Raw genomic sequence first — 12,463 nt, forward strand, 5'->3', positions numbered from 1 at the left:
ATGAAAAAATGAAGCAGTCTTTCTAAAGGATCTATTTTTTAAATTCTTTTAGGTATCATTTAAATAATGTATTTGAATTTGAATTTTAAATTTAAAATCTTACATTTCATATCTCACATTTAAAATTCCCGCATTTAAAATCCTTTATTTAGATAATTCAAAAAAATTCAAATGAAGATGAAAAATTAACTGAGATTCAAAACAAAAATAAAAAATAAAAAATAACAATTTTATTTTTATTTTTTATTTGACAAGAAATGAAAAGGATACAAGAATCATAAAAATATCAATAATCAAAAAGCAAAAAGAATAAGATGGTTAAAGTAATTGTAATTTCAAATGACTAAAATATAGAAAAAATTTAAAATTATAAAAAAAATCATAATTTGAAATAGATTTCAAATTCTCATCAATCCAAACATACCATTAGCATTTTTTATACCAGGTTTTGGCTGTCCCTTGGTTTTCTAAAAGCTATTCTAACTTCTATTTTATTTCACAACTTAACTATGATCTAACTTGACTCACTCATAAAAACAATTTTTTGGCCTAAATCAAACCACTAGCAAGCATGATCATCGATCCAGCTAATAGGACCATCCACTCCTAGGCATTACTTAAAACAATGGAATGTAGACCACAAAATGTTCATGAACTTATGCATCTAAATAAACTGACACAAGAAATTAATTGTTTATAGTGCCACATACTATTTTTTAATTGTGTCTACCTTAGCTTTCGTAAATCTAGGGTATGAGTACCAAATATTAATAAACACCCAAATTTTCACTTTGGTCCATGAAGCGAAATCCATTTCATAGGATTAAGGCTTGTTATTGTTGTTAATCCTCGCTATGAGTAGATATGCAACACTCCATCCATCAATCAGCCAGAGATCTTCTCTTGCATATTTTCAGTTTTTCAAAGAAATGAACAAATATTTTCACGGGTAAAAAATGAATAGAGCCATACTCATGGGGGAAAATTTAAAATTGACTCCAGCAGTTCAATACTGTATTGTTCTTTCCTTAACTGACAGGGTACCGTTTTGCTTGCTACTGGAGGCAAAACTCTGCTTTCTTTTATGCCCCAAGAGAACTAGGTACGCATAAATCACAGTCGCTGCTACAATGAAGACCCCAATATACACACATGCAGTTCCAACACAAACATAAACATACCTGCAAGGCAAAATGATCAATGTGAGTCTTGCAATGTTTGATCTGTGAAGATTATAATAGCCGCACGAACTCAGGAAAAATCCCTAGAACTTCTTGAAGGGGTCTTTTTTTTTTTTTTGGGTAAATTCTTCAAGAATACATTTAAAAAGTTGCTAAGAATAGTTTAGAGTTTTCAACTATTCATCAATGGTAAAAGCACCAAATTCAGGGAAGACTTACTTCGGAGAAAAGACGCTCCAAATAAACAAATGGTTCCTCATCAACAGTAACACAATCGTGTATGCAGTCAACAAAACAGAATTGATGCTCAGAGGAACAAGGCAAGAAAACCCAAGCACAGTCTTGAGAACTTCTGAATTTCCATCCTGGGAAATAAGAGAATAGGTGTCCTTTACAGAGATGTAAAGCACCACACTGACATAGAATAACATGGGGGAGGCATAGGTAATGATGAACATTAAAAGCCCTGAAAGAAATATTGAGTGACTTGATATTCCCTGCCAATGGATAATATTTCATTAGTTAGAAGATAGATATCTCATTGGGCTTTAAGCACAAAACAAGGGTTTTAAAGCTTTCTAATAATGATAACCCCAAGAAAAAAAAAAGGTTGTTTACAATAAAAGCACCAGCAACATCAATGGTAGCTAGTGTGTTGCTGTTCCCAAGAGCAAAATGACCAGCTGATCCCAGATAGTACAGTGCCATAATCTGAGAACAAAATGCAAGCCAACAGTATTCAGCACCTGATTTACATTTTGAGCTCATACTCATAAATTATGCAGAAAAAGAACGTAATGAATATAAATCAAAATTGACAGAATTTTCAATATTTTATCTATGTTTAAATTTGAAGTTCAAAACAAGAGCAGACACTCAAATACTACCATTGTGATAGTGAATACCATACAGACAATCGTATGTAGTATCAAAGGTCAGATCATAAAACTCTAATCTAGCAGTTGGCACAATTGCTATCATAGATAGAGCCAAGCTCAAGTGCTCATAACTAAATTTGAAGTCAATATATATTGAGAAAATTATCTATATTCATGTGATGATCTTGCTACTAACCTCAACCCATTGCTCACAATTCAATTCACTCGAAGAAAATATAAGCATGCTAGCCAAGACTTGCATAAAGAGCAACAACACAGGCATCGCATTAATAGGTTGTTGCAGCAACAACTGTAGGAGACACCAAAATGTTACGTACAGACACCCTATCACGTATAAAGTAGCTGTAAATTCCAAAATTGGAGTCATATTCTGAATTTCATCAGGAAGTGCTGTCAACTTGCTGGAGATCCACCTTGAGCACATTTCAGGACTTTGCATGCGTGTAATCCATGGCAAAGCCACAACAACAACAACAGTGGTGATTCCCATGGTAACATAGATTATTTGTATTGATAAGGTAGCATCATTACTGGATGACGCAAACATGTCTTGATGTCTCATAACATGTCGAGATATCAAAATGCCCAACATTACAAAGCTGAATCCAACCATCAGAACAACTTTTGTCTTGTATCTCATCAAATACAAGGCAAAAAGGCCTAAACAGGTAATCAGGACACATGATATTAGCTGAATCAACTTCATAAAGTGACTCCCATCCTGTTCAAGCCACTTGGATATATCTGGAAGGTTTGTCCAATTCACACCACCTTGATGCCAGCCTCTCAAAATTCTTCCACAAAAAAGAATCAAGAATAATAAACTCATTTCAACACCTGACCTTTTGATTTCTCCTTTTATCAAATTGAGATATTCATATTTGCTGTTAGGTTCAAATGACTGTAATCTTTTGCGGATAAATATTAGAATAATTGATGAGCTCAGAAAATGCCAAATATAATGCTCTTCCTCGATCATAGAACTGGATCCCATGCTTATAACGAGAATCTTTATGCCAAGCAAAATAAATGCCTCATCCATCTTCCATGGCTTCAAATAATCAAGGCCGTGCTTCTCCTCCCTAGGAGGAACTTCTTTGTGTATGAGAATCACAAGACTCGAGAGCATCAAAGATGATATGGCAATTGCAGTGATTCCAAAAACAAGTAAATCAATTGGTTTCTGTACAATGAGTTGCCACCAGAAAGGACAGAAAGTGAGAGAAAAGAATAATTTTTAAAAATTAAGGATATGAGAAAGCCAATTGTACACATACATCAGTTGATTTGTGTGACAGCCACTCACTTGCTCTTTTGAGAAACTTGTGATATGCAGCAATAACACTGCTGCTGTTTTCTGTGCCATTGAACCTGCAAAATAAGTTTAATCAACCATACTTTCTCTGCAGTTATGCCATAACTTTAGCACAATCACATATCCACCTTGATATCACTTTAGTTTTCCATGTATCATGAAGAGTAGCAGCATTTAGATATAAGCAACAAAACACCTCCTCCTTGCGACCGTTACATTCACCAACTCCAAATGCGCTATCAGCTATCAAGTCTTCACATGGAAAATTTTTACAAGACAAACCTGGCAATTCTGCTTGAAGTAGTCTGAATAATTGCCATGAGTTCAACTGAAGTGCTCTCAATTTTTTATCATCTGCTCCATCATATAAGTTGACGTTAAAAAATAATAAATAAAAAGAACATCACAACTTTTTTTGCAGTCAAAAACACACCTTACGTTAAAAAAAAAAAATTAATGTAGATGCAAAGACACCACATCATTCTCTTTGGTTTAAGCATTATATACATAAGCCTATAAGGCCAGAGAATGAAAGACCTAACCTGTCAGAGAATCAAACATTTTAGAGATCAAAACACCAATACTGTTTCTAGGTATTGGTACACCAAAAAGCAGGGCTAGTGTTGGTGCAATGTCAACCTGGAGCACAACAACAATATGTAATTTTACAAATATGTAATCACCTATATGCCAGTGTATCCAGGGTATTAGTTAATGGCATCGTGTCAGCAGCTGAAAGCGTTTGCATAGTTTAATGCAAAACATCCATTACTCGCTGTATAAGGATGGATAAGAACAGAAGTTGGTAGATATGTTCAATGCAAAAAGATTCTCCCCTAGTAACTAGCTTGTTAAAGTTGTTCTAACTTCTAATAGCAGTTTCAAGTTTGAGGGCAGAAAAGCTTCCATATTTGGGTAAATAAGTGTGTAGCCCACAAGCAAGATATAGAATTTAATTACCTGTGAAACTGTGGCATGATTGAATAATGCATGGTCACAGACATCATCTTTCAGGCCAATAAATAGAGCGAGGGAATCAGTTTCCTCATATGAAGAACCACCATGATTACCATTCTCAGTCATGCCATGGTCACTAACCACCACCTAAATCAAAGTATTCAATAGAGATGAATTAATCTATGATTAATGAATAGAATTGGTATGTACAATAATAGTTAGGATGCAGTATTATTGCAAATGTTTAGAGTCATTCAAGAGTAGAATAATCAACCATTGAATTTATTATTTTTTATTCCCATGATGCCTTTGATTTCTCTTCCTGATAGTGTGGGATCTCATTTACGCTTGTACAATGTATATATTTGCTGGTATATGTGAATAAAACATATCAAGAGTCATTTGAACTCACATCGTCTCAGAGCCTGTCATCTCTATTGACTCAGGCAGTGACTTCGATAGCAACAATACCTCAGGCAGGTTGAACTCACAACAGTTGACAGGTATAACCACAAGCCCAATGTCAAAATCCGTGACTTCCTCATCAAGTGATTTGAGTGTGGCTGGAGGTCCCTATGGGTCGACCACTAGCTTCGAAGGATCATTTGTACTAATCATCTCAAATAAATTGAATGGTTCCAACTACCACAAGTCGGCACAAGTGATTAAGCTAGCCATCGAAAGCAAAGGGTAGATGGGTTTTCTCACTGGCATGTCAAAAGTTCCCATCAAAACAAAGACACAAGTGTTTACCTAGTGGCATACTAATACCTCCTTGGTCTTGCCATGGCTTATCAAAGCCATGGCACCTGAAATCAAACGAAGCTTCATGTTTCTCCCAATTGCAGAAGCTATATGGATCGCTGCTTGAGAATCCTATTCGGATGGCGAAGATCTTGCATGACTACATGAATCAAAGATGAAGGCATGGTCAATAAAACAACAGGAACGAACTGAAACTGAATATGGCAAGATGTCAATGATATGGCAAGAATTAGATCTCATTTTCGATGAGCAATGGAAGGACCCAAGTAATGTTGTGAAATGTAAAGAAACAATTGAGCAAGAATGCATGTTCCAATTTCTCGTAGATCTGAAGCAGCCTCTTGATGATGTCAAGAGCAGGATTTTGAGTCGAGTCCCTCTCCCTTCTACACATGAAGTTTTTTTTGAAGTGTGTCAAGAAGCCTCTAGAAGCAAGGTAATGATGCTTGAACCCCCTCCTTCTTCTCCTCACATAAAGTCCTCTGCCCTTATTAGTCACAGCAATGATCCTAACATGAGGGGGAAGAAAGGAAGAGTAACATGTGAACATTGCAAGAAGCAAGGTCATACTAAGGACACATGCTGGGATTTGCATGGCAAACCTCCAAATTGGAAGCCAAAGAAGGGAGAGTCCTATGGCTACCAAGCATCCCATGAAAATGCTCAAGAGCATTTTGAGTCAAGTTTTATGCCTCAAGTACATAAGGTGCAACTAGCTAAACTTCTAGAGATGCTTGGTATCTTGCAAAAGATAAAACGGTCTCAAAAACCCAATCCTACTGCTTCTGTGGCCCACAAAGGTACGTATGCTTTTCTATCTACTAGTAATAATTTCAAGTGGATTGTGGATTCTAGAGTATCGGACCATATGACCTGTGATTCTAAGTTGTTTAGTACCAAAGTCCTATGTGTAGGCGGTGAGAAAATAAAAACAGCAAATGGGTCTTCTTATCCTCTCGCTGGCAAGGGCAGTGTTATTATTTCTTATCATCTGAAACTAGAATCAGTTTTACATGTCCCCTATCTAGCACACAATCTAATGTCTTTGAGTAAAATCATGAAGCAAGCAAATTGTCAAGCTCATTTCTGTTCTACTCATTGTATTTTTCAGGACCTATCATCTAGGAAGATGATTGGTAGTGCTAAGAAGACCAAAGTCTATTATCTTGATGAATCAACTATGAGTAACTTATGGTCTCGCATTAAAAGCTATCTAGCTTCTACTTCTGAAAATAAATCCAATATGGATATTATGTTATGGCATAAGAGAATAGGTCACCCCAATTTTCAATATTTATGTCAATTGTTTCCTGGATTCCATTCTAATAAAAATATTTCCTTTCATTGTGATGAATGTGAACTGGCAAAACATCATCATATACCCTTTCAACGTTCTGAGTATTAGCCTTCCCACCATTTTTCAACTATTCACAGTGACTTAAGGGTCCCTCACGTGTCCCTAATCGAACACACACTAAGTGGTTTGTAACATTCATTGATGATCATACAAGACTTTGTTGGGTCTATCTCTTACGCAAAAAAAGCGATGCTGCGTCTGTTTTCATTGATTTTCACAATATGATAATGACACAATTTCAAACCCCTATTCAAATTCTTCATACCAACAATGGCACTGAGAACTTTAATACTCACTTAGGCAATTTTCTAAAAAGTAATGGCATTTTTCACAAAATTCTTGTCCAAATAGTCACCAACAAAATGGGGTTGCTACGAGGAAAATAGACGCTTTCTTGAGGTTTCCCGAGCCATAATGCTTACACCTCATGTTCCTAAATTCTTTTGGGGGGATGCTGTCCTTATAGCCACATATCTCATTAATCGGATGCCAAGTTGTGTTCTTTCATTTTCCACCCCACTTGACAAACTTAAAGAATTCTTTGGAACTTCCCATCTTGAATCCTCTCTTCCTCTCAAAGTGTTTGGCTGTACTGCATTTGTTCACTCCCTTAATCCCATGAAACTTGATTTTCGGGCTGTTAAGTGCATTTTCTTAGGATATTCACCTACTCAAAAGGGTTATCAATGCTATAATCCTACTACCAAATGCCTATACACCAGTCGGGATGTCACCTTTGTTGAAAATAAGCCATTCTTTCCCAAACCTTCAATTCAAGGGAATAGTATGATGAATTTCAAATTTTGGAAAGTGAAGGGGGGGAGTTCTTGAATCTGTTGTTCTTCTTGAACTTGAACCACCAAACAGTTCCCTATCTCCCATTTCTCTAGCCTCTGTCAATAGAGGCAATGAGGATGCTTTGACGAAAAAGGGACCACTGATAACATATGAACAAAAGAAGTGAGTTAATGGTACCAACTTACTCCCAGTTCTTCCAGATTCCAACCCGATAAAGGTCACTAAACATAACCAAGTTGAACTTGATGGGAAAATTGCTGAATTAGAGGCGTGTGAAGAAACATAAAAGACATGGCAAGGTACACATGATTTAGACTTGCCTATTGCAGTGCAAAAGCAACCCAAATCCTATACTCAACATCCCATACAAAAGTATGTATGTTTCAATTCTCTCTCTCCAAGGTATACTACCTTTGTTACTAATATTGACATAGTGAAGGTTCCTAAAAACATTCATGTGGCACTTAAGATATTTGACTGGTGAAGTGCAGTTATGGAAAAAATAAAAGCCTTAGAAAAGAACGGCACTTGGGAAATCATTGATCTGCCTAAAGGGAAGGTGGTTGGAAGCAAGTGAATTTTCACACCCAAGTATGATGCTAATAGGGACCTTGTTAAGCTTAAAACCCGGATGGTTGCAAGGGGATTCACTCAAACCTATGGATTGGATTGTAAAGAAATGTTTGCCCTAATAGCCAAGTTAAACACAGTTAGTGTTACTATCTGTTGCAGCTAATCTTGATTGGCAACTCCACCGGTTAGACATCAAAAATGCATTCTTGAATGGAGAATTGAAGGAAGAAGCGTATATGTCCTTGCCTCCGGGCTTCGATGAGAGGAAAGAAGGACAGGTTTGTAAACTCAAGAAATCACTCTATGGCTTGAAGCAATCCCCAAGAGCGTGGTTTGATAGGTTCTCTAAAGTGCTAAAGGCTGAAGGTTACAAACAATGCCTCTCCAATCACACAATGTTTGTCAAAGTGAAAGGAGGTAAGACATGTGTTCTCATTGTATATGTTGACGATATAATTATCATTGGAGATAATGAAGAAGAAATCATTAGTGTTAAGGCAACTCTTGGAAGAGAATTTGAAGTCAAAGACCTCAGGAAGTTAAAATACTTTCCCGCAATGGAAGTTGCCACATCAAAGAAAGGGATCTATGCGTCCCAACAAAAATATGTACTGGATTTGTTAATTGAAACAAGGAAATTGGGTTGTAAACCCATAGATACACCGATAGCAGTGAAGAAAAAGAAGAGGAAGAGGGTACCCAAGAAAAGGTCAAGAGGTAGATGAAGAAGAATTAGACACTTCTGAAGATGAAGTAGAAGAACCCGTCGACAAGGATAGGTACCAAAGATTAGCGAGGAAACTCATTTATCTTTCCCACACTAGGCCTAATATAGCATTCGCTATTAGTGTAGCTAGCCAACATATGTGTGACCAACGAAGAAACACTTGGAGTCAGCGTACAGGATACTCAAATATTGAAAGGGACACCTGGTAGTGGCTTATTCTTTCAAAAAAGGGAACAATTAACTACAAAAGTATACACTGACATAGACTGGGGTGGTACTCATCAAGATAGGAGATCCACCTTTGGTAATTGCTCATTTGTATAGGGAAATCTGGCAACTTGAAAAAGTTAAAAACAAAATGGCTTCTAAAAGTAGTGCTAAGTCTGAGTTGCAAGCCTTATCTCAAGGTATAATGGAAGAATTGTGGTTGAAGCATGTAATGGATGAAATATAGCTTGGGGTGAAAGCTCTATTGAGACTTTACTGTGATAACAAGGTAGCCATCAATATGGCCTTAAACCTAGTGCAAGACGAGAGGTCTAAGCATGTAAAAATAGATAGGCACTTTATAAGAGAAAAAGCGGAAGAAGAAAATGCTTGCCTGATCTATCAACAACCACTCTCCAAGCTGCAAATGTTTTGACTAAAGGACTACATAGACCGGCCTTCAACAGTTGCATAAACAAGTTGGATATAATTAGCATCTATGATCCAACTTGAAAGGGAGTGCGGATATTATTGTAAATATTTGGAGTAATTTAAGGGTAGAATAGTCAACCATTGAATTTATTATTTTTTACTCCCATGATCCCTTCGATTTCTCCTCCTGATCATGCAGGATCTCATTTACCCTTGTACATTGTACTTATTTGCTGGTATATGTGAATAAAACATATCAGGAGTCATCTGAACTCACATAAGATTAGCCACAAAAGGGGGGGAACACAATGAACATCGACAAAGGATAATAGCAGCAGAGGCATAAGGCCAAAATTGATAAATATTATAACTATAGACAAACATAAAAACTACAGACATCAGCCATACAAATGGAAGAATGAATAAACTATCACCACTAATTCCAAAAATCCTAGAATCAAGAGACGTTATGGTATTAAATTCATTTATATCTACTTAATGTTACTATATAATTGACAGCTTCAAACACAACCAATGATCATTTAATAATAACTTTTATAACCAAGCTTCTCAATATAAATCGAGTAAATGTTCTGTTTCCTTTCTTACCCAAGCAAGTGTAGTGGCTCACACATGAAAGTAGTTATTAAATTAAATTATAGAAGTAATATTTATAAGTCAATTCTTCAGAAGGATAACCATTTGGTAAAGACTAGATATGCCAATATTCATTGTCCATACAGTAGCAATAAACAATACAGCGGATTCAAAAAATTAACTCAGCAAAAAAGCAATGAAAAGGTAGTCACAAACCAGAAGAGTCCCTCCTTGGCCATTTTCTATATTTTTTACATTGTTCATATGAATCAACTTCACCACTTCATCCATTTCAGAAAGTTTCGGAACCATTAAAGCACTGAAAGAATAAACATCCAAGTGAAACCAAAAGAACCAAATAGTGTTATATGAATAAAGCAATCAGATAATGATGATACCTGTTGCGTCCACCAATATGTCCAACATGATCCAAGCCTAGATAATGAAGAATCTAAAATATAAATTCAGTCAAATGCATGTAAATAAAAATAAATAAACTACTGGAAACAATTACAATATCTAGAACAACAAATTATAAAATAACATGCAAGATAACATTTGACTCTAGTCTAGTGACACAATAGCATGAAGTGGAAACAGTTACTTACTAACAATTTCCAATCACCCTGGCCAAGTTCATTCTCAAGATGTCGAGACACATTCTGATCTACTTGTACAGTATCTTTGACCTATAGCAACGAGAAGCTAGTCAAAAACCATGAGATGCTAAATAAGCTGATCAATAAATGCAATTGCTCTGTAGAAATGGATGTTTGACTTACAAAGAAACTGCTCACTCCATCATGCCTCACAAATAAACCAGGAAATAACTTGAGCCATGTATCATCACCAAGCATAACCATGTTCCACCGAATCTTGAAGAACTTGGCTGAAAGAAATAAGTAACAATGAGAATTAGCACTCCTAGAGTCATAGTTCTACAAAGTAAGATCAATTATTCGAACATGATTTCCATACTAACCAAGAAGATTGTCCTCTAAAAACGCCTGGGAATTAAAGTTCAAAACCACATCCAGAAAACCCCCAATTGCTCCAGAAACCATAGCCTGAAATGTCATACAAAGAGGTAAGAAAAAGGAAAGGAAACCTCTCAACAATGTGCACCTCTTCTGTTCTTCCATGTTTAAATCAACAAAGCAAGCCCACCTTCAAACGGGGCATGGTAACAGTTGGAGCTGCAGCAATTGCATGATACCCAACTGCCTTGCCATTTGCTAACAATGACTGAGTATATGGCATAGCTTCCATATAAGCCATGCCTGGGGACCGTCCACTCTTGCCAAGCACAAATTCTGCTGGAAGACCATCAACGACCTAAGACAGCAAGGATTTAGATGCGAACTTATCTTAGACATCAACAATTACGCATTCCAACAGTTTTACATACCATCAAGACAAGCCGGTCAAATGAAGGTGGGAGTTCAGACAGTGCCTACACAATAAATCATTTTCTAAAATAGATCAGAAACAGACAACACTATAAGCACCGAAAGATATTTGTAGTAAAATAAATAATTTATATTGATAAAATCATTTAACGTGAGCTGAGATTTCCCATGCCAGCTTTTCTTATTAAACATGCATTAAGCTAGAACATGGAGTTTCCAATCACCACCAAAAAGAACAGGAACCAAGCAACGACCGAATACCCGATACAACGACTCAAGCCGATCAGGAGGCAAAGATGCCTCGCTCTCATTTCCAATGCCATTGCATGTTGGCGGTCGGAAGCTCTCGAAACCACTAACAGGACAAAGAAGAGTGAATTCATCACTGAGAAAACAAGACACCGGTATTCTCCAGAGGAAATAAATAACACTCGATAACTTAGCAAAGTCAAAAATTCAGTTTTTTTGATGTTTTTTCCGGGATGGAATGAGTTTTGGAAACTCTCCAGGTTTTTGCTTTCCAATAGATTGTGAGAGACTGAGAGGACAAGTGTACCTGTAACCAGACAGAACAGGTTTGACAGGGAAGAAGCCGAGAACGAAGACGGAGAGGCCGATACACTGGATGATAACGGCGGTTATCGTCAATAAAGTTAGCTTAGTGCAAGTAATTGAAGACATCTATGGCTGATGATGGAAACCACAATGCTACAATTCAGAAAAGGAGAAGATTGCGATCTCCCAGACTCAACATCGGGAATATAGGCACTGTTGTCATCTCCAACAGAAGGGGAACTATAAAACGCACACAGGAACTTGGACATTTTCCCGGCCGATGCATCATGTAAATCAAACACATAAAGCGTGCGTCTCTGTCAATGTCCCTAAATTATATAAAAACGACAACATATTGCATATAGATTAATAAATGAAGAAATTCATGAGCATATCTGAATGTCTAAAGAATAATTTACTTATAATATTTAATAAATTATATGTAAATTAAATACACAAAGAGTATATCATTGTTAACACCTCTGAATTACATGAAAATAATTATAAATTACAGGACAATGATTGAACCAAAAGCTTTGCACTCTAAACCAAATCTCTTGCACTCAGCCCAAGTCAAACTCCTTGCACTCTAAACCAAAAGCCTTACACCTAAGTTATACCCCTCACACCCAAATCAAAAGCCTTACACCCTAAGCCATAACACGTGCACCTTAAGCTAAAAGTGTAACAT

General features: G+C 36.5%; 1 protein-coding gene across 3 annotated transcripts; it reads right to left on the minus strand.

Annotated features, from left to right (window-relative positions):
- Positions 1-799: 799 nt before the first annotated feature.
- LOC129311194 (GPI ethanolamine phosphate transferase 2) lies at positions 800-12,072 on the minus strand. Of its 3 annotated transcripts, none has more exons than XM_054953299.1 (17): positions 11,774-12,072; positions 11,479-11,572; positions 11,217-11,261; positions 10,976-11,143; positions 10,791-10,875; positions 10,591-10,697; positions 10,417-10,497; positions 10,207-10,259; positions 10,025-10,127; positions 4,356-4,499; positions 3,938-4,034; positions 3,524-3,749; positions 3,358-3,451; positions 2,256-3,263; positions 1,811-1,892; positions 1,401-1,678; positions 800-1,181 (listed from the first exon to the last, which is right to left on the minus strand). In XM_054953299.1, the coding sequence occupies exons 1-17, from the start codon at positions 11,896-11,898 to the stop codon at positions 1,083-1,085; spliced, it is 2,889 nt and encodes a 962-aa protein (XP_054809274.1). In that variant the 5' UTR covers positions 11,899-12,072; the 3' UTR covers positions 800-1,082. The 3 variants fall into 3 exon arrangements, with proteins under 3 accessions (XP_054809274.1, XP_054809273.1, XP_054809275.1); XM_054953298.1 differs by having other exon boundaries at positions 1,800-1,892; positions 11,774-12,071; XM_054953300.1 differs by lacking the exon at positions 11,479-11,572 and having other exon boundaries at positions 1,800-1,892; positions 11,774-12,071.
- Positions 12,073-12,463: the final 391 nt, after the last annotated feature.

This window comes from Prosopis cineraria, unplaced genomic scaffold, assembly GCF_029017545.1.
Source record: "Prosopis cineraria cultivar Desert tree isolate PC_DT_omini unplaced genomic scaffold, ASM2901754v1 PC5, whole genome shotgun sequence".
Taxonomy (NCBI): Eukaryota; Viridiplantae; Streptophyta; class Magnoliopsida; order Fabales; family Fabaceae; genus Prosopis; species Prosopis cineraria.

Bases quoted from the DNA above. Each gene is read 5' to 3' on its own strand.
- LOC129311194 (XM_054953298.1), bottom strand. From the start codon at position 11,898: ATGTCTTCAATTACTTGCACTAAGCTAACTTTATTGACGATAACCGCC. The intron at 4,035-4,355 runs GTAATTAAATTC...GTTGTGCTCCAG, and splicing joins ATCATGCCACAGTTTCACAG to GTTGACATTGCACCAACACT. The intron at 1,182-1,400 runs GTAAGTCTTCCC...TTTGCCTTGCAG, and splicing joins TGGAGCGTCTTTTCTCCGAA to GTATGTTTATGTTTGTGTTG.